Genomic DNA, 22,361 nt, shown 5'->3' with positions numbered 1-22,361 from the left:
TTGATTTTACAGTTAGGTCTATGATCCATTTAAAGTTGCTTTTTGTTTCTATGTATGGTGTGTGTGTGTGTTGTGCTTCTCTTTTTTCTTCATTTATTGCATTTTATTTGTTCCAGTACTATTTGTTGAAAATTTTATCCTTTTTTGTAGATAAAATTATCTGAGTATCTGTTTTGTAAGTCAGTGGATCTTATGTGTTTAGATCCATTTCTGGATTCTATATTTTTGTGTTAATCTATATGCCTCTCCTAATACCAGTTTTACACTATCTCAATTACTGTAGCTTTGTAATAATTTACACAGTCAGGGAATGTGAGTCCTTCAACCTTTTTCTTCTTTATCAAATTATTTGCGCTCTTCTATTTCCTTTCCTTTTCCATATATTTTTTTAATCAGCTTGCCAGTTTCTACAAAAATATGAAAATCTTATGGAATTTTGATAATAGTTGTATTGAATCTGTAGATAAATTTGAGCAGAATTGACATGTCAAAAATATTGAGTATTCCTTTCCCTAAACATAGTGCATATCTATTTTACTCCAAGTATTTCAGGTTTGGGGGTAATTATAAATGATTTATTTATTACAAAAACACAATTGCTTATTGTATGTTGACCTTAAATCCTGCAGCTTTAAATAGATTCATTTAATGTTACTAATAAATATTTTGTAAATTTGAAGAAGAAAGCATACAATTTTCTAGTAAATCATCATGTCACCTGGGAATAAAGAAAGTTTTATTTCATTCTTCCCAATCTATAATTCATTAATTTATTTCTTTAGCCTTATTGTCCTGGCTAGGACCTCCTATATAATGTTGAATAGAAGAGGTGAAAACAGACACCATTGCCTTGTTCTCAATCTTAAGGAGAAAGCATTCAGACTTTCACCATTATGTTTGTATGTATCAATCCTGAATGTTATTTTTTTAATACATTCCCTTTATCAGGCTGAGGAAATTTTAAATAACCTATTTCTCACTTCCTTTTAAGCTCTTACCAACAGGGTTATCAAAGCTTAGATTCCTACTTTCAAACTTTTGAAGAAAATCTAAGCTTTCTCTATAACACTCTTCAATATTTGTGCAGTCTCTGACCACTTCCTGACTCCAAAGTCACTCCACATTTTTTAGGAATTTATTACAGCAGAATCCCAATTTCAGATACCAAAATCAGTGTCAGTTTTATAATTCTGTACAAGAAATCACCACACACTTAGTGTTTAAAACAATATACATTTGTTATCTTTTAGTTTACATGAGTCAGGAATCTAGGCATGCTATAGCTGGGTTCACTTTTTGAGATTTTCACCAGGCTACTATCAAAGCAACAGTCAACCTGTAATCTCATCTGGAGGCGTAACTGGAAAAAAAATCCATTTTCAACCTCATTCAGCTTATTGGCAGAATTCATTTCCTTGCTGTCATAAACCTGTGAGCCCCAGCATTTTTCTGGCTGACAGCTAGAGGACATTCTTGAATCCTAAATGCTAGTGCAATCCCCAGTCAGGTGACCCTCTCCATACATAGTTCACAACACAGCATCTTGTTTCTTCAGGGCAAACAGATGAGTAGGGTGAGCATCCTACTAAGAGAGAGGTGTATAACATACTATAGTTTAGAGAATGACATCCTATTTGCCACAGTCCATTAATCAGAAGCAAAGCACAAGTCCTACCAGTACTCAAGAGGAGAAGATTTTGCAAAGGCATAAACTTCTAAGGCTCCAAAATCACTGCAGATATTGACTGCAGCCATGAAATTAAAGACGCTTGCTCCTTGGAAGAGAAACTATGACAAACATAGACAGCATATTAAAAAGCAGAAACATTACTGTGCCAACAAAAGTCCATATAGTCAAAGCTATAGTTTTTCCAGTAGTCATGTATGGATGTAAAAATTGGAACATAAAGAAGGCTGAGTGCTAAAGAACTGATGCATTTGAACTGTGATGTTGGAGAAGACTCTTGACAGTCCCTTGGACTATAAGGATAAAACCAGTCAATCCTAAAAGGAATCAATCCTGAATATTCATTTAAGGGACTGATGCTGAGGCTGAAACTCCAATACTTTGGTAACCTGATGCAAAGAGCTGACTCACTGGAAAAGCCCCTTATGCTGGGAAAGATTGAAGGAGAAGGGTATGACAGAAGACGAGATTGTTGGATGGCATTACCAATTCAATGGACATTAGTTTGAGCAAGCTCTAGGAGATAGTGAAGGACAGGGAAGTCTGGCATGCTCCAGTTAATGGGGTCACAAAGAGTGGGACGCAAATGAGAGACTGAACAACAATGAAACTTATAGGGGCTTCCAGGTGGCACTAGTGGTAAAGAATCTGCCTGCCAATGCAAGAGACAGAGGAAATGTGGGTTTGATCCCACATTTGGGTGAGGATCCCACTTTTGGGTGATTACTCACCCAGAGCCAAACATCCTGTAATGCGAAGTCAAGTTGGCCTTGGGAAGCATCACTCTGGGCAAAGCTAGTGGAGGTGATGGAATTCTAGCTGAGCTATTTAAAATCCTAAAAGATGATGTTGTGAAAGTGCTGCACTCAATATGCCAGCAAATATGGAAAACTCAGCAGTGGCCACAGGACTGGAAGAGCTCACTTTTCATTCCAATCCCAAAGAAAGGCAATGCCAAAGAATGTTCAAACTACCGCACAATTGCACTCATCTCACACACTAGCAAAGTAATGATCAAAATTCTCCAAGCCAGGCTTCAACAGAAGGTGAACTGTGAACTTGCAGATGTTCAAGCTGGATTTAGAAAATGCAGAGGAACCAGAGATCAAATTGCCAACATCCGTTGGATCATCAAAAAAGCAAGAGACTTCCAGAAAAACATCTACTTCTACTCTGCCATCTACTCTGCCAAAGCCTTTGATTGTGTGGACCACAACAAACTGTGGAAAATTCTGAAAGAGATGGGAATACCAGACCATCTGACCTGCCTCTTGAGAAATCTATATGCAGGTCAAGAAGCAACAGTTAGAACTGGACATGGAACAACACACTGGTTCCAAATTGGGAAAGGAGTATGTCAAGGCTATATATTGTCACCCTGCTTATTTAACTTATATGCAGAGTACATCATGAAAAATGCTGGTCTGGATGAAGCACAAACTGGAATCAAGATTGCCTGGAGAGATATCAACAACCTCAGATATGCAAATGACACCACCCTTATGGCAGAAAGAGAAGAAGAATGAAAGAGCCTCTTGATGAAAGTGAAAGAGAACAGTGAAAAAGTTGACTTAAAACTCAATATTCAGAAAACTCAGATCGTGAAATCCAGTCCCATCACTGCATGGCAAATAGATGGGGAAACAATAGGAACAGTGAGAGATTTTATTTTGGGAGGACTCCAAAATCATTGCAGTTGGTGATTGCAGCCATGGAATTAAAAGACGCTTACTCCTTGGAAAGAAAGTTATGACCAACCTATACAGCATATTAAAAAGCAGAGACATTAATTTGCCAACAGAAGTCCATCTAGTCAAAGCTATGGTTTTTCTAGTAGTCATGTATGGATGTTAATTTGGACTATAAAGAAAGCTGAGCACCAAAGAATTGATGCTTTTGAACTGTGGTGTTGGAGAAGACTCTTGAGAGTCCCCTGGACTGCAAAGAGATCAAAGCAGTCAATTGTAATGGAAATCAATCCTGAATATTCATTGGAAAGATTGATGCTGAAGCTGAAACTCCAATACTTCGCCCACTTGATGGGATGAACTGACTCATTGGAAAAGACCCTGATGCTGGGAAAGATTCAAGGCAAGAAGAGAAGGGGACAACAGAGGATGAGATATTGGATGGCATCACTGACTCGATGGACATGAGTTTGAGTAAGCTCCAGGAGTTGGTGATGGACAGGGGATTCTGGCGTGCTGCAGACCATGAGGTTGCAAAGATAGGGACACAACTTAGCGACTGAACTGAACTGAACTGGGTCTGGAAGGTCTCCAGGAGTAAGAAATGGCACCACACTCAAGTATTCTTGCCAGAAAAATTCCATGGGCAGGGAAACCTAGTGGGCTACTGTCCATAGGGCTGCAGAGAGTCCCACACAACTAGCAACTAAGCAGCAGCAGCAGCAAATTTCTAGAAGAGATCTTGGGGACACCTTAGAATATAGCCAATCTTTGATATCTGTTTTGCTCAGAATTTCTGTTGTCAAGAGATGTTGAGTTTTGTCAAAGTTTTTGTTTAATTTTTTAAAATAATATCTATTGCCACAATGATATACATAAACTTACCTGGTCATAAAATATTATGCATTTTATACATGAATGCCTCTGATTTGATAGTATCTTCTAAGGATTTTCCCATCTATATTCATGAGGCATATTAGCCTGAAATTTTTTTCATATAATTTCTCTGTCTGCTTTTGGTATCAAGGTAAAACTGGCCTCATTAAAATAGTTGGGAAATGTCATCTTCTATTTCCTGTAAGAAATTGTATAGTATTGGAGTTATTTCTTCCCTAAGTATTGATAGAATGTGCAAGTGGAACATTCAAGCCTGAGCTTTTCTTTATGGGAAAGTTTTAATTACAAATTTAATTTCCATAATACCTATCAGATCAGATCAGTCACTCAGTCGTGTCCGACTCATTGCAACTCCATGAATCACAGCACGCCAGGCCTCCCTGTCCATCACCAACTCCCGGAGTTCACTCAGACTCACGTCCATCGAGTCAGTGATGCCATCCAGCCATCTCATCCTCTGTCGTCCCCTTCTCCTCCTGCCCCCAATCCCTCCCAGCATCAGAGTCTTTTCCAATGAGTCAACTCTTCACATGAGGTGGCCAAAGTACTGGAGTTTCAGCTTTAGCATCATTCCTTCCAAAGAAATCTCAGGGCTGATCTCCTTCAGAATGGACTAGTTGGATCTCCTTCAGAATGGACTAGTTGGATCTCCTTGCAGTCCAAGGGACTCTGAAGAGTCTTCTCACACACCACAGTTCAAAAGCATCAATTCTTCAGCACTCAGCCTTCTTCACAGTCCAGCTCTCACATCCATACATGACCACAGGAAAAACCATAGCCTTGACTAGGTGAACCTTTGTTGGCAAAGTAATGTCTCTGCTTTTGAATATGCTATCTAGGTTGGTCATAACTTTCCTTCTAAGGAGTAAGCATCTTTTAATTTCATGGCTGCAGTCACCATCTGCAGTGATTTTGGAGCCCAGAAAAATAAAGTCTGACACTGTTTCCACTGTTTTCCCATCTATTTCCCATGAAGTGATGGGACCAGATGCCATGATCTTCGTTTTCCTAATGTTGAGCTTTAAGCCAACTTTTTCACTCTCCACTTTCACTTTCATCAAGAAGCTTTTTAGTTCCTCTTCACTTTCTGCCATAAGGGTGGTGTCATCTGCATATCTGAGGTTATTGATATTTCTCCCAGCAATCTTGATTCCAGCTTGTGTTTCTTCCAGCCCAGCATTTCTCATGATGTACTCTGCATAGAAGTTAAATAAATGGGGTGACAATATACAGCCTTGACGAACTCCTTTTCCTATTTGGAACCAGTCTGTTGTTCCATGTCCAGTTCTAACTGTTGCTTCCTGACCTGCATACAAATTTCTCAAGAGGCAGGTCAGATGGTCTGGTATTCCCATCTCTTGAAGAATTTCCCACAGTTTATTGTGATCCACACAGTCAAAGGCTTTGGCATAGTCAATAAAGCAGAAATAGATGTTTTTCTGGAACTCTCTTGCTTTTTCCATGATCCAGCGGATGTTGGCAATTTGATCTCTGGTTCCTCTGCCTTTTCTAAAACCAGCTTGAACATCAGGAAGTTCACGGTTCACATATTGCTGAAGCCTGGCTTGGAGAATTTTGAGCATTACTTTACTAGCATGTGAGATGAGTGCAACTGTGCGGTAGTTTGAGGATTCTTTGGCATTGCCTTTCCTTGGGATTGGAATGAAAACTGACCTTTTCCAGTCCTGTGGCCACTACTGAGTTTTCCATATTTGCTGGCATATTGAGTGCAGCACTTTCACAGCATCATCTTTCAGGATTTGGAATAGCTCAACTGGAATTCCATCATCACCACCAGCTTTGTTCGTAGTGATGCTTTCTAAGGCCCACTTGACTTCACATTCCAGGATGTCTGGCTCTAGGTCAGTGATCACACCATCGTGATTATCTGGGTCGTGAAGCTCTTTTTTGTACAGTTCTTCTGTGTATTCTTGCCACCTCTTCTTAATATCTTCTGCTTCTGTTAGGTCCATACCATTTGTGTCCTTTATCGAACCCATCTTTGCATGAAATGTTCCTTTGGTATCTCTGATTTTCTTGAAGAGATCTCTAGTCTTCCCCATTCTGTTGTTTTCCTCTATTTCTTTGCATTGATCGCTGAAGAAGGCTTTCTTATCTCCCCTTGCTATTCTTTGGAACTCTGCATTCAGATGTTTATATCTTTCCTTTTCTCCTTTGCTTTTCGCTTCTCTTCTTTTCACAGCTATTTGTAAGGCCTCCCCAGACAGCCATTTTTCTTTTTTGCATTTCTTTTCCATGGGGATGGTCTCGATCCCTGTCTCCTGTACAATGTCACGAACCTCATTCCATAGTTCATGAGGCACTCTATCTATCAGATCTAGGCCCTTAAATCTATTTCTCACTTCCACTGTATAATCATAAGGGATTTGATTTAGGTCATACCTGAATGGTCTAGTGGTTTTCCCTACTTTCTTCAATTTCAGTCTGAATTTGGCAATAAGGAGTTCATGGTCTGAGCCAAAGTCAGCTCCTGGTCTTGTTTTTGCTGACTGTGTAGAGCTTCTCCATCTTTGGCTGCAAAGAATATAATCAATCTGATTTCGGTGTTGACCACCTGGTGATATCCATGTATAGAGTCTTCTCTTGTGTTGTTGGAAGAGGGTGTTTGTTATGACCAGTGCATTTTCTTGGCAAAACTCTATTAATCTTTGCCCTGCTTCATTCCATATTCCAAGGCCAAATTTGCCTGTGACTCCAGGTGTTTCTTGACTTTCTACTTTTACATTCCAGTCCTCTATAATGAAAAGGACATCTTTTTTGGGTGTTAGTTCTAAAGGGTCTTGTAGGTCTTCATAGAACCATTCAACTTCAGCTTCTTCAGCATTACTGGTTAGGGCATAGACTTGGATTACTGTGATATTGAATGGTTTGCCTTGGAAATGAAAAGAGATCATTCTGTCGTTTTTGAGATTGCATCCAAGTGCTGCATTTCGGACTCTTTTGTTGACCATGATGGCTACTCCAGTTCTTCTGAGGGATTCCTGCCCGCAGTAGTAGGTATAATGGTCATCTGAGTCAAATTCACCCATTCCAGTCCATTTCAGTTCGCTGATTCCTAGCATGTCGACATTCACTCTTGCCATCTCTTGTTTGACCACTTCCAATTTGCCTTGATTCATGGACCTGATATTCCAGGTTCCTATGCAATATTGCTCTTTACAGCATCGGACCTTGCTTCTATCACCAGTCACATCCACAGCTGGGTATTCTTTTTGCTTTGGCTCCATCCCTTCATTCTTTCTGGAGTTATTTCTCCACTGATCTCCATAGTATATTCGGCACCTACTGACCTGGGGAGTTTCTCTTTCAGTATCCTATCATTTTGCCTTTTCATGCTGTTCATGGGGTTCTCAAGGCAAGAATACTAAAGTGGTTTGCCATTCCCTTCTCCAGTGGACCACATTCTGTCAGATCTCTCCACCATGACCCGCCCATCTTGGGTTGCCCCACGGGCATGGCTTAGTTTCATTGAGTTAGACAAGGCTGTGGTCCTAGAGTGATTAGATTGACTAGTTTTCTGTGAGTGTGGATTCAGTGTGTTTGCCCTCTGATGCCCTCTTGCAACACCTACCATCTTACTTGGGTTTCTCTTACCTTGGGCGTGGGGTATCTCTTCACGGCTGCTCCAGCAAAGCACAGCCATTGCTCCTTACCTACTATAATACCTATAGTGTTATTCAAATTACCAACTTTTCTTTGAATCATTTCTGGTAGTTTGTGTTTTTAGGAATATGTATATTTCATGTGTTTTCAAACTTATTGGCATCTTATTTTCCATATTATTTTATTAGCCCTTTAATTCTACAAGTTCTCTAGTGATGCTCTCTGTTTTGTGTCTTTTTTGTTTTTTATTTGATCAGTTATACTAGAGATTTATTAATTTTCTCTATTAAAATAGATTTGGGTTTCATTTTTCTTTCCTGCTTTCTGTTTGTTTTTTAGATACAAGAAATCTACATAGTAGTTAAGTCATGAAAACCCTAGAATATGAAAGTTACAGTTTTAAGTGTTGTATTACTAGGTTTAGTTTTAGATATGAACTCTATAGTATAATCTGAATGCCTTAACCAAGTCAGTGGTGAAAATTATTACAGTAAAATTGAGAATAACAACTTCTCAAAAAGTTAAAGACCATCATTTATTGAGAACCTAGCATATCTCAGGCTTTTAGATACATTATTTCATTTTTGTCTTCACAGAAAATATGAAGTAGAAAAATATTATCTACATTCCTTTTTACACATGGAAATACACAAAGATTGTATAAATTCCTGGATTCCTTTTATTATATTTCACAAATCCTGGGGGAACAGTTTGATTTTGTTTTAAATTAAAAGATACATTTTGAAAAAATTGAACGTTCTTAATTCTCAACAATAAGAAAATTGCTAATAAATTATGGTACATCTACATGGATATGAAGATTGTATACAGGGTGATTATATGTCTCTGCTCAGGTCTTCCCAGTTTATACATCATGATGTGGCATGATTAATAATAGTTCCCTCTAAACTCTCAAAAATGTCCTAGTTTGACTGATAGATTATAGTCACTCTGATTTACAGCAAAATTGAAAGATAATTACAAAGAGAGAAATCATTATACAAGTTTGCAGTGATGTTAAAATAATTAATTGGAAATTAGATAAAAAATAAATGCATTAAATGAATATGATAGTTTAAATGTTCTCTGGTAATGTTATACTAATTTTATAATGTTAAGGTTATAAATTAAAATGTTTAGATGCAAAATACCTTTCCAATTAGAGCAGAAGATTTTAGATTGGCTTCTTAATCACAACTTATAGCTCCTAAAATTTTAATTTGGTTTAACGTTCTAATGGAGGTCAAATGCCTGTAATATGTTTTCATTAAACTTCTAAAGTAAACACATTTAGAAAAGAAAAATGTTGAAACAAGGATGTCTGCAGCCAATCTTAATTTGTCTATTCCAACAATAAATTTAGCACTAATAAAAGTATTTAAATTAGTATTCTAGTTAATATTCAAAAATTAGAATAAAAACAATAAAAACAAACGTAATACGATCACTCCTATTTAGTGAGTCTTTAATATGGAGCAGATAATCATTTAACTCTTTGGAGCAACTCTGAAAGATGATATTAGTTTGATCATTTTACAAAAAAAAAAGGAAACTGAGTCTTACAAACATTACATAATTTGTAGAAGTCACAGAGATGAATAATTGAAAGAACTGTGGTTCAGACTTAGATCTTCTAACATCAATGTCCACGTGCTCAAGCAATAAATACTTTGGGTGTCTGATTCTCGTATCATTTATTTATTATAATTTGAATATGCTACTTTTAATTTAAGCCATTAATAAAATGAAAACGTTTCCTTAGAGAAATTATTTATCTGTATATATATATATATTTTTTTTTTTAATTTTATTTTATTTTTAAACTTTACATAATTGTATTAGTTTTGCCAAATATCAAAATGGATCCGCCACAGGCATACATGTGTTCCCCATCCTGAACCCTCCTCCCTCCTCCCTCCCCACACCATCCCTCTGGGTCGTCCCAGTGCTCCAGCCCCAAGCATCCAGTATCGCGCATCGAACCTGGACTGGCAACTCGTTTCTTGCATGATATTCTACATGTTTCAATGTCACTCTCCCAACTCTTCCCACCCTCTCCCTCTCCCACAGAGTCCATAAGACTGTTCTATACATCAGTGTCTCTTTTGCTGTCTCGTACACCAGGTTATTGTTACCATCTTTCTAAATTCCATATATATGCGTTAGTATACTGTATTTCTGTTTTTCCTTCTGGCTTACTTCACTCTGTATAATAGGCTCCAGTTTCATCCACCTCATTAGAACTGATTCAAATGTATTCTTTTTAATGGCTGAGTAATACTCCATTGTGTATATGTACCACTGCTTTCTTTATCCATTCATCTGCTGATGGACATCTAGGTTGCTTCCATGTCCTGGCTATTATAAACAGTGCTGCGATGAACATTGGGGTACACGTGTCTCTTTCCCTTCTGGTTTCCTCAGTGTATATGCCCAGCAGTGGGATTGCTGGATCATAAGGCAGTTCTATTTCCAGTTTTTTAAGGAATCTCCACACCGTTCTCCATAGTGGCTGTACTAGTTTGCATTCCCACCAACAGTGTAAGAGGGTTCCCTTTTCTCCACACCCTCTCCAGCACTTATTATTTGTAGACTTTTGGATCGCAGCCATTCTGACTGGCGTGAAATGGTATCTCATAGTGGTTTTGATTTGCATTTCTCTGATAATGAGTGATGTTGAGCATCTTTTCATGTGTTTGTTAGCCATCTGTATGTCTTCTTTGGAGAAATGTCTATTTAGTTCTTTGGCCCATTTTTTGATTGGGTCATTTATTTTTCTGGAGTTGAGCTGTAGGAGTTGCTTGTATATTTTTGAGATTAGTTGTTTGTCAGTTGCTTCATTTGCTATTATTTTCTCCCATTCTGAAGGCTGTCTTTTCACCTTGCTAATAGTGTATATATATATTTTAAATGCTTTGAATTTTAAAATAAATCCGTCAACTCTGGAAAGCCACCAGTTACTCTGCTGCTGCTGCTAAGTCGCTTCAGTCATATCCGACTCTGTGCGACCCCATAGATGGCAGCCCACCAGGCTCTGTCATCCCTGGGATTCTCCAGGCAAGAACACTGGAGTGGGTTGCCATTGCCTTCTCCATTGTGTGAAAGTGAAAAGTGAAAGTGAAGTCGCTTAGTCATGTCTGACTCGTAGGGACCCCATAGACTGCAGCCTACCAGGCTCCTCCATCCATGGGATTTTCTAGGCAAGAGTACTAGGAACATGAAATTATTTCATTAGAGTTCACTTACTTAGTGTAAACTATTGGATTTCATTGAATATCTTGGAGGAGGATAAAGACAGCCCGTGGTTTTCATCTTGTTTAACCTAACTTGCTAAAGAATATCTTCTTCCTCACAGGTTCTTGTGTGTTCCTCCAGAAATGGTGATATTGCCAAGTAAAACCATTAAAACTACAAAACCATACCATAAAGTTAATAATAAATAAAGTTGAATATTTTTTAGCAGATCTACTGACTATATATTTTTCAAATAATATGTTTTCAAAGTACAATATTAGGTCATTGAGGAGATTAAAAAAATTCCTTCTCCTCAAAGAATGTGTAATTTAGCAAAGGCATAAAAAATTCTTAACACTTGTATAAACATAATTGTCATAGCATTTTGCTAAATCTGTGAATGTAATGCTGTGGAGAAGGTGAGGAAAAGGCATTAATTTTGAATCTCAGTGCAGAGTGACCATTCAACAAATTCTTGTTTAAGTAAATTGAAATTTAAAAATGTGCATGCTATTAAACAAGACATACTGTATAAATATACCCCTTAATTCTGCATTTTTAAAAAAGAAAGATTTGATATAAAATATCAGCACATCTGTTTATAAGCAGACTGAAAAAACTATCTTGCATTCCATTCTGGTTTTTTCATATAACTTAGTTTTGGCAATCCAGTCTTGCAGTTGGAATCTGCCCAATGTAGTCAGTTCTTAAATCCTTAGAGAAGTGTTCTATGTAACAGCCAGATTTTCCTGTATCATAAACTTTCTCAGAGAGGTACCATAAAGAAATATATTTTCCATCTAAAGAAGTAGTATGAAGTAATATCATTTAACACATACATGGGTAGAATAATAGACTAAGTTAAGCTGGATGGTTCAAGCTGTCCTTATAACTAAAAAATTAGTATTTTAAAAGTATTTTTATTTATGATGTTAATATAAATTTTTAGATCAAAGATTTTAGCATTCTTCTCATTTTACACATATTAATCTTCTTTTTTAAGAAATCATAAATGATTTCTTTTCTTGAATGAATATAAGAACCAAAAGAACATCAAAGTAAAATAGTAGTTAAATTGAATTGTAATCTGTTGAACATCTGTGCCATTTTCATGAAAACTATTAAACTACCAGGATATGAGCTCTAAAGTAGTTAAGGAAGAAAAACAGAGAGAAAAATAAAGATCTCCAGTAGATTCTTTTTTACTTGTATAAGATAAAGTGTATACCTATGAGTCAAGCATTAAATATCCTCTAAAACCTGTCCCCTACTGATACTCTCAAATATTAACTACCAATACTCTTATTCATAAAATATTCTCTCTAGAACCCATGTTCTCTTTGTAACCCATCTCAGGTGAATTTTTACCTCTTCTTTGTAGTTCTCACTTTCCCCAACCTCCTTTTCCCCTCTTCTCTGCTTTTATTAATCCTACCTCCCTTTGGAAGCAAATTTATGGAAGCATCCTCTAAGAAGTCGTATACAAACAATCCAGCTCCAAAATACAAAGTGAAGCAAGATGTTTGTAGCAAAAACAATCCATATAAGATCAGTGTCTTAAGAGTGTATAAACAATTTCTACTGAATCAATATAAAAATATTAATTGTGTTTAGTTTGGCTTTCTCAGAAGAAAAGTTTAGAAAAGAATTTAAGCAATATATTTAAAAAATGATGTCAGTTCAGTTCAGTTCAGTCGCTCAGTTGTGTCCGACTTTTTGTGACCCCATGAATCGCAGCACGCCAGGCCTCCCTGTCCATCACCAACTCCCGGAGTTCACTCAGACTCACGTCCATCGAGTCAGTGATGCCATCCAGCCATCTCACCTCTGTTGTCCCCTTCTCCTCCTGCCCCCAATCCCTCCCAGCATCAGAGTCTTTTCCAATGAGTCAACTCTTCGCATGAGGTGGCCAAAATACTGGAGTTTCAGCTTTAGCATCATTCCTTCCAAAGAAATCCCAGGGCTCATCTCCTTCAGAATGGACTGGTTGGAATCTCCTCTCAAGAGTCCTGAAAATGATATCAGGAAATATCAATTAAGGATATGTTATCAAGCTATTTACTAGTATGGACACTGGACCTTAAGCTTTCTGGGGAACTCTGGGAAAGAGTTTAAACACACATCACAGATTTGGGTGAGAGAGCTGAGGTATTTATACTCCTGCTAGTCATTAGCTGAGAGCTTTTCATAAGGATATTAATCTCTTCTAACCAGCAATATAACTTAAGTAATCTCTTGTACACCAGGATATATGTTCAAAAATAAATAGAATATATAATAGAAATACAAACAAAAACTAGAAACAACTGTAATGTTCAATTAGATTAAGAATGATTAATAAATTGTGATATATTCGTACAATGGAATACCATGGTATGGTGATCAGTCATCTACATCAAAATGAATGAATTTCACTTAACTAATGAATTATTTAATGATTTGAATTATTATAAGTCCCATAAAAATATTCATAGTATTATTTGATTTAGATAATATTAAAAAAACCAAACCACATGACTTTTTTCAGGGATTTAAATAGGTGTAAAAGTCCTTAAAAAACAGAAAAGTAACCATCATTTAGGAATTTGTGGAACAAATACAAAGATGTAGTCAGGGAGGGACAGCCAGAGGGTTTTAAAGATACCGGTTCTATTTGTTAAATTATATTGTGAGTACGCATATACTCTTTTATATACATAAAACATTTCATAACAAAAGATTAGTCAGAGGAAGAGAAACCATGGAATGAAACTCAGATCTAGTGCTCCAGGAGTAGGAAGAAGAGTAGGGGAAGTGGTATGCTAGAAGCCCAGAAGGAGAGGACAATCAGTGATGACAACTGTTGCTGGGCAGTGTGGGTTATGAAATAAAATGAAGTTAATGAAATTGGGATTTAGAGGTCATCAGAGGCTTTGGCGAGTGCAGTTTCAGTAATAGAGTTGGAGTAGTTGCCAGAAAATAATGGCTTGAGAGTAGTAAAAAGTAGGCAGTAGAGGCAGCTTTTTAAATAATTTTGTCAGTAAAAACAAGGAAGGTCATAGGTTATAATTTGAGGAGAAGGCATATTTGAACACTGTTTAAAAATATTCTGTGAAAGAGCATAGTCTTGTCTAAAGTGTAGAAAAAGGCATTAAAATGTTTAATAGAAATTAAATTAATAAAAAGTCAATGTCCTTTTAAGAAAAATCCTTGAGTTAAATCATTTTGGTAAAAATGATTTAAACATTTCAAATAATTACTTTATCTCACTGATAAGATTTTTCCCAAAGGATATTTTCTCAACTTTTAAATGACTCTTAAAGTCTTTAGAATGCTGTTTATTACTTTAATGTTCTTGTTCATTTTTAGTGTGCATGAATCAGGTCAGTTTGAATTATAATGCACGTATCTGTTGGGCCTGCATTAAGGAAATTATCAATTAAGGGACAAAACACTCTTTCCCTTCTCACATTGGGCACCTTTAGCCATCAGTGTTACAAACTGCACACAACTTCTAATGATTAAGTGAAAGAGTAGATAACCTTGCCTGACTATGCATATGAATTTTCTATTGAGAAGACTCATAAATTTGGAATTATAAAAGATAGCATACATCTTGAAATTTCCATAAAAATATCTCACTGGTGTGTATAAGGCCAGGGTAACAGTAAGAAATGATGCTGCTGACTTTGGCGGTGACATAAATCTCAGCATAGGAGAGCAGTGTGGAGGGGTGAATGCCATTTATTTTAATAACAGGCAAAATTTTCAAGCTGTAACAACATGCTCAATAAATTCTTCCATTACTGTGATACCAAAGGAGAGTTGAAAAATGTATTACACTTCTATTTTTTCTCCTTAGAGATATATATTTTTGTTCTGTTTCTATGGCAACATCTACGCAATGACTAAACCTTTAACTCCTTTCTAGACTCCCTGATGGCTTCACGCAGCTTCTAAATCTGACCCAGCTCTACCTGAATGATGCCTTTCTTGAATTTCTTCCAGCCAATTTTGGAAGGTAAGAATAAGAACTTTAAATGATACAATTTTAGCTCACTTTAGGTAAGTACTTAACCACCATCAGTAGGTGAGGCTTCGAAAGTGACCCCTGTAATTAAAGATACCCTCACTTTTATCCAATAAATGAGACCATGCCAATTAATGAAATATTTTGAAAAAAAGTAAAATTAGGTCTTTACATGTCATTAATAATCAGATTTCAGATGAGTTAAAGAGTTAAATATTAAAAAAAAATCAGAAACATATGTAAATTTTTGACACGGGTTAGATAATATTTTTATAGCATTAAAAAAATGGATATATTTGAATACATACATGCCTTTAAAATAAAATAATATTAGAAAATATTTTAAATATTAAGGTAATAAATAGGAAAATATTTCTACCATATATGGAAGGCAAATTAGATCCTTAACTTATAAAGAATTCTTTCAAAGGAGTATAAAGTTAAGATCTCATTAGAAAAACTGGGTAAATAACATGTGCAAGTTCATAATAACACAGTTATTATGTGTTATATATAAATTTATATATAAATTCATAACACAGTTCATAATAAGTGTACAAGTTGAAAACACAAAAAATGTTTATCATTATAAATAATAAAATAATACAAATTAATATGTGAATAAAGGGCCTTTGTGCTGTAAGCATATCACAGAAACTATAAAACTGTTTAGAGTGTGAGGAAAAAGATAACTTCACACTGCTGATGAAATTGCAGAATGTCATGTACTCTGTGAAGGGCAGTGTGCTTTAAAAGATTTGAAAATATTTATAACCACTGCCTTTGTAATACATTTCTAGAAATGTATCATCATATATCACACTAGGATTTATAGACAAAAATGTTTATCGTTATTTACAATATGAAAAATATGGAAGCACACATCCATCTAGGAGATTGCTTGAATATATTATGGTACATCCATATGACAATGTAGCGATTTATAATCTTGACTAGAGACATATCTTTTATTTCCTATGATGTTATGTTTAAAGCTTATCATAACTATATACTGTGTTTCCCATATGAATATGAATATGCAAGAAATAAAAGAATTTCCTTGGAAGGGAAATTATGGAAGGTTTTTATTTTCATCTTAAATTCTCGATATTTTCTAGGTGTTCTAGAGTGAACGTTTTTCATCTTTATTGAGATATAATTGATAGATAGCACTGTATGAACTTAAGGTATACAACATAATAATGACAAATTTATCACAAAATGATGAGCACATTAAATTTAACCTCCATTACTTTATATAATTATGAAAAAAACATTTCCTTGTGATGAAAATTTTTAGAATTTACTCTTAGTTACTTTGAGATATATTGGACACTATATAGCAGTATTAGCTATAGTAATCATGCTATGCATTACATCTCCAGTACTTATTTATTTTATAAGCATAAAGTTGTGTCTTTTGACCACAATCAACCATTTCCCCTTCCCCTACCTCCACCTCTGATAACCACAAATCTGACCTCTTTTCTATAGTTATTTTTTTCTTCTTAGATTTCATATGTGAGATCATAGAGTATTTGTCTTTCCCTGTCCAACTTATTTCACTTAGCATAATGCCCTTAAGATCCGTTCATGTCATTACAAATGGCAGTATATTCTTTTTTTTATGACTGGTAATATTCCATCACACACACACACAAGTTTTCTGTATCCATTCATGTGTCAATGGAAACTTTGTTTCCATATCAAGGCTATTTTAAATATAAAAGATATATCTTAAAAGTTAAGATATTTTAAGTTTTTTGTTAACTGCCTTTTTCTAAGTGATCATCTCAAATTGTTCAAATAACTGACTGTACCTTAACCTCCACCTCTGGGCAGAAGTTAATACATGACATTAAGAAGAACTCAGTGAAATAATGACATCCTTTAACAGGTAGCAGCCTCTATTTGCACACAGAAATCACCTCAAAAGTTTTTTCCAAATTCTCTTACTTTTGTGGATCATGATTTCATAATACCTACGAATACCATACACTCAGACAGTTCTGAAAATTCACAGATATTCACAATAGCATATGCTTAGTTTCTAAATGAATTAATAATTCATCATTTGTTCATATAAAGTAGATTTTCCTTCTGGTACTGGCCCAAACCACAAGTATACTTTTGGTTTATTAAGTCATAAAATGTTTAGTTATCTCCCTAAAATACATTGTTTGCTTTAGCATTTTGTTAGTTCTCTTGACTAGTCCTAATATAAGAGAAGAAATCTGGGCAAATATATAACGTAATACCCAAACCACTTCGAATTTGATTTCAATTTATGTAAATTATCTGCCCCAAAATGCTCTATTTTATTATTGTAATCTAAAAAGCTTTTGAACCTTCAGCTGGATAATTTGACAAAGAATGTTTAATATACTTTATAAAACCTAAGATTTAGTACCCCTAAAGGCCAAACTAAGTCATAAAATGTTATTACTCTAGTACAGATACTAAGATTTGAGATATATACATGTTTAAGAAAAGTCTTTTACTAGTGATATCCCATGCTCTGAAGAACTGAGACAATTTGTTTCAAATACAGATTAAGAGTTTATAAGATTAAAGTTAAATTGGAAACTTGATAGAACTCAAAACAAAAAGGAAAGGGGAAGAGAACTAGTTGAATACCTAAAAGCACAGTAAATATGGGACATTGTAGGTGAAATAGTTCAAATAGTGAAATATTCCCACAACACTGAGAATTTGGATAAGTCATTTAATATTTGTCCTAAAATAACCACAACTGAGTAAATTGTAAAGCTCGCTTATAGACATTAGTAGGCTTCCCTCGTGGTTCAGCTGGTTAAGAATCCACCTGCAATGCAGGACACCCTGGTTAGATTCCTAGGTTGAAAAGATCCCCTGGAGGAGGGCATAGCAACCCTCTCCAGTATTTTTTCCTGAAGAATACCCATGGACAGAGGAGCCTGGTGGGCTAGAGACCACAGGGTCGCAAAGAGTCGGACACGACTGAGCGACTAAGCACAGCACAACATAGACATTAGTAACAACACTGTCCCAGATTGCAAACATTAACAAGTAGTTAAGTGTGAAATGCATTCCTAATCACCCAAGTATTTTGCAAGCATCAGAAAATGTAAGCACCTCTCATTCACTTCACTTGATTTTCCCAACTCTAGTACCATCATAAGACAGATGATACAACAGGATTTTAAATGTGCATCTATTTGAAATGTTCACATCTCAGGCTCAGAGTCAATTAAATATGGTATATTATGCTATATATATGACACTTTTCCCAGTTTTTAATTAAAGGTAATAGTAATTGTCATGGTCTTTGCACAGGTTGAAAAGAATTTCCAGATACAAGGCAGAAAGACAGTAGAATAGAGTTTATTACAGCAGGAGATGCTGTTAGAACAGAGAGCTGGCTCCCGGGAGAGCCAACTCCTTTCATGGTTTAGTAGCCAATTTTTATAGTCTCAAGACAAAGAAAATTCTTGCTGGAAAACTTGCATTAGGTGATTGGTTAGGGTGCTATAGGGTGAGTTCGAAGGTGGATATTTTTACCTAATATGGGGTCAAGGAGTTAGCCAGTTTAGATCAGTGGGGCTCATAGCAACAGTCAGTGTCTGGAACTAGAGCTCAGTCAGTTCTGCAGATGACTTTGGTGCAGAGTTCCAAATCTGTGGCCTTGGTAGTAAGACTTTACAACTATGACCTTGGTATAGGGCTCCACAGGAGTAAGTAACACTCACTGAAACTTATGGTGTGCCACGTATTATGTTTTACATGTATGATGACATCATTTAACATTCAAAACCATATACATTTTGTACTATTAGTACATACTCATTACAGATGAAGAAACTGGAGTTAGGATGGGTTGATTAATTTGCCCAGTGTCATAGGGATAGAATATAAAGAGTCTGGATTTCACCCAGATATATCTGACCACAAAGTTCAAGCTTTTAACCATTATGCTTTATCATTTGCTTTAAAAATTCATTTGTCATCTCTTGAGGTAAATTGTTACCATGTTTCAGTGAACTCGGTACTTAGTATTTAGTAAATATTCAATAATTTGAATGCATATGATTAAACAACAGTGAATGTATTTTTATAAAACAGAAAATTTAGATAACTAAGGTTATATGTTTGAAAGATTTTAGGAAAGTTTAGGAAAGTGGTATTTATCATTCTCCAATATTGATGCAACCCTACTCATAATCAATTTGCATAATTCTTAAAGATCTATAACCACGGTTTTTAATGTTTGGACATAGTCATTTGGTTAACACAGTAACAATTTGGTTTATCATAAAAATATTGTTTTATAGAGAAATATCAAGAAACAAATTTTTAAATTCATTTCTACAGACTTGCCAAATTGCGGATATTGGAGTTAAGAGAAAATCACTTGAAAACTCTACCAAAGTAAGTGACTGAGTATTTTGAAATTTTTAATGGTTATTTTTCACTAGTAGGAAGAAAAAGGACTGTTTTTATTTTAGCTATGTTTTGTCATTATGATTGAGTTAATTTTTCTACAATATTTTTCTAGGGGCTGAAAAGTACAGTATACTACAAGAGATTCATATTAAGTAAGAATGTATCCTGCCTTATAAAATTGTATAATTACAAGTAAAAATGGGAAGAATCCATTTAAGATTCTTGTCATAGCTGAACATACATACCAGGAAGTTACTGCCCTGAAACCTATGAAACTGACATTTCTATGACCCTCAAACAATCACCAGTTTCAAATGCTCAACTTTTAAAGCTAATTTATGGATTGTGATAGTTTTCAAATAAAAAATATACAGATATTTCATAAAAATGATTAAAGTTTTTCTAGAGATCCTGTAATGACTTGGCAGAAAATATGTATTTATACATTCTTCAAACTGTACCTGTATATAATAACCTATGTAAAATATGGCTTACACAAGAACACAGAAGAGTTTTGTATAAAACTATCACCAAAATTTTATACAATGTTTAGTTTAATAGAATTGTTTGTTCTATCTGTTTTACCTTATTCATATCTAATAATAGAATGTGTGCTATATAGAAAAAATATTTTTGAAAGTCAAAATTTATTTAAAGTGGGGATTATTTTTACTCAGATAAATTATTATTATTTGTATGTGTTACAGTTAAAATATTGAAAGTACTATCTTGCTGTTTTAACCCTCCTGCAGTATTGCAGAAAAACACTGAGTGCAGTGATTAATTCTTCAAGCATATCAGCAGGATTTAGTGACATTTCATCTGCTGAACCAAAACTTAATTTTATCTTCCTCTTTTTATATTCTTTCTCTATGCAAACTACACTGAATTTCATTGACTTTTTTTCAGACAATATAGCAATAAAATACTCTCAAATACATTTTGATACATAAATATGTATGAAAATTCTATCAGTAAAATATAAAACTTCCAATAATTATATGAATTTCATTTAAATATATATAGAGAGATTAAACATCAATTCATTCCTTCATAAGTGGTAGACAAGGGGAGAACATGAAAAGTAGGAGATGTCTCTGTATCTAGACACCCTGCCTTTTTGAGTGGTTTTTCGCTAAGCCAAAGCATTATACATAGGTTTAATGGAAGGCACCTCTTCCATGTTGGGGGCACAAACAGAAATGTGAATATGATTGAGTGTTACTTATTCAGCATTAATCTACTGAAAATTCATTTCTATCCCCCATGTTTTCAATGTCTACATTTAAAGTAGAGTGGAAACATCTAAGTACAAGCTAAACTATGGTGAAACAGCAGTTGTCTCCTTCCTCTAAATATAAACATTTGAGTTAAGAAGAAAATATTGATGGTGTAGAAAAGACTCCTTTCCCTTCTGCTCTTAAATAACAATTTTGACATAAAATAATAAATAAATCTGACACAGGTTTTCAAATATGCGTTTTTTAAATATACATTTTAAATATAAATTAAAGCTTGACCATAGATTGTTAATACAGTCTTTATATGAGATAGGTGAGTGGACATTTCAGAGTAGTGAATAACAATGCTCATAATTGGTACATGGGTATTCTGTAGATTGTGAGACTGAGTATCAGTTATCAAACAAAATTCAAGCAAGTAGAATAATAGGCATTTAACTTTGTCATTGAAAAAGTGTAAAGATATGTAGAAATGAAACGGTGTCTTCTTGGTGGACTGTTAACATTTGTACCATTAGTATAGCTGTTACAGTTTTACATTTTAAAAATCTTGTTATTTTCAATCTAGTGTGCTTAATTTTTACTTTATAGACAAAAATAAAAAGAACCAAGGACATGCATAATATATGGAGAACTGTATCTTATTTTGATGTCTACAAAAATTAAGAGTTGCAAAAAGTTCTGTCTTGAGAAAAAGTTAACTGTGCTTTCAGTATTCCTTATCCATAGTGCTTTCTGATCACCAGTCTAGACCTCTAATGGGGAGATACGTGAGAGCTTTCTACTTCCTTTATTTTGCACTTCCAATGAAAAATAAAGGAAGAAAGTTAGTTTTAGGAAGAAAGTTAATTTTTAAATAATTACTGCAAGAACAGATAACTCATGATTTCTTCATGGACACAAACATTTTGTCAGGTCTTTAGCAGATCGTCACTGACTTTTTCTTCTTTTTGTCTTAAAGTCCACATGCCTAACAAGGTATAAAAAATGTAAAAATGTAGAGAATTAAAATATGACTTTTTAAAGTAAACTGATAGAGACATCTTGATATGTGCAGATTCTAGAACAAATTCTATTATCAATTAGAATTTAGCATTATAAAATTTTCCACACTGTTCCTTTACAATCACCCTTCTAGATATATCAATGAATGAGAAAATTAAATTCCTCAGGTACACATTTGCTGAAAAATCATTGACACAATCACTGTTGAGTATGTGTAATAATTGAGGACATTGAACATCTGGAAAAAACTTGATAACCATAAAGAAAAAAACTTTAAATTCTATGATAAAATTTTTCCTCATAGCAGAATTATCCTCTTAATTATAATTTTGAAGAGTAGTCCAAAAATGAGTACGTTCCCATTTTGGAGCTTTTGCACTAGCTATTTTCTTTGGAATTCTTTTACCTCAAATCTTTGCAGGTTAGATCTTCCTTAGGATTCCTATCTTTCTTCAAATGGTGCCTCCTCAGAGGCTTTCCCTGATCACATCATATGATGTTGCTCCCTCATTGCCTTTATATCATCTCACTATTACATTTGATTTTCTCACTTA

The 22,361-nt window shown here is 34.9% G+C and overlaps 2 protein-coding genes across 3 annotated transcripts in view; one reads left to right on the top strand and one right to left on the bottom strand.

The window, feature by feature from the left end:
• The window catches only part of LRRC7 (leucine rich repeat containing 7), a 622,375-nt gene that overhangs the window by 308,942 nt on the left and 291,072 nt on the right, over positions 1-22,361 (top strand). For both annotated transcript variants that reach the window (XM_061411605.1, XM_061411606.1), the window contains exons 6-7: positions 15,041-15,130; positions 19,490-19,546. In XM_061411605.1, coding sequence (XP_061267589.1) covers positions 15,041-15,130; positions 19,490-19,546 — 147 coding nt within the window. The remainder of the gene's footprint in view (positions 1-15,040; positions 15,131-19,489; positions 19,547-22,361) is intronic.
• On the bottom strand, positions 1,345-14,853 carry LOC133245046 (craniofacial development protein 2-like). The gene is made up of 3 exons (XM_061412969.1): positions 14,798-14,853; positions 6,664-7,512; positions 1,345-1,360 (listed from the first exon to the last, which is right to left on the bottom strand). The coding sequence occupies exons 1-3, from the start codon at positions 14,851-14,853 to the stop codon at positions 1,345-1,347; spliced, it is 921 nt and encodes a 306-aa protein (XP_061268953.1).

This window comes from Bos javanicus, chromosome 3, assembly GCF_032452875.1.
Source record: "Bos javanicus breed banteng chromosome 3, ARS-OSU_banteng_1.0, whole genome shotgun sequence".
NCBI lineage: Eukaryota > Metazoa > Chordata > Mammalia > Artiodactyla > Bovidae > Bos > Bos javanicus.
The sequence above is the reverse complement of the archived record's forward strand: the minus strand, read 5'-3'. Positions and strand labels throughout refer to the sequence as shown.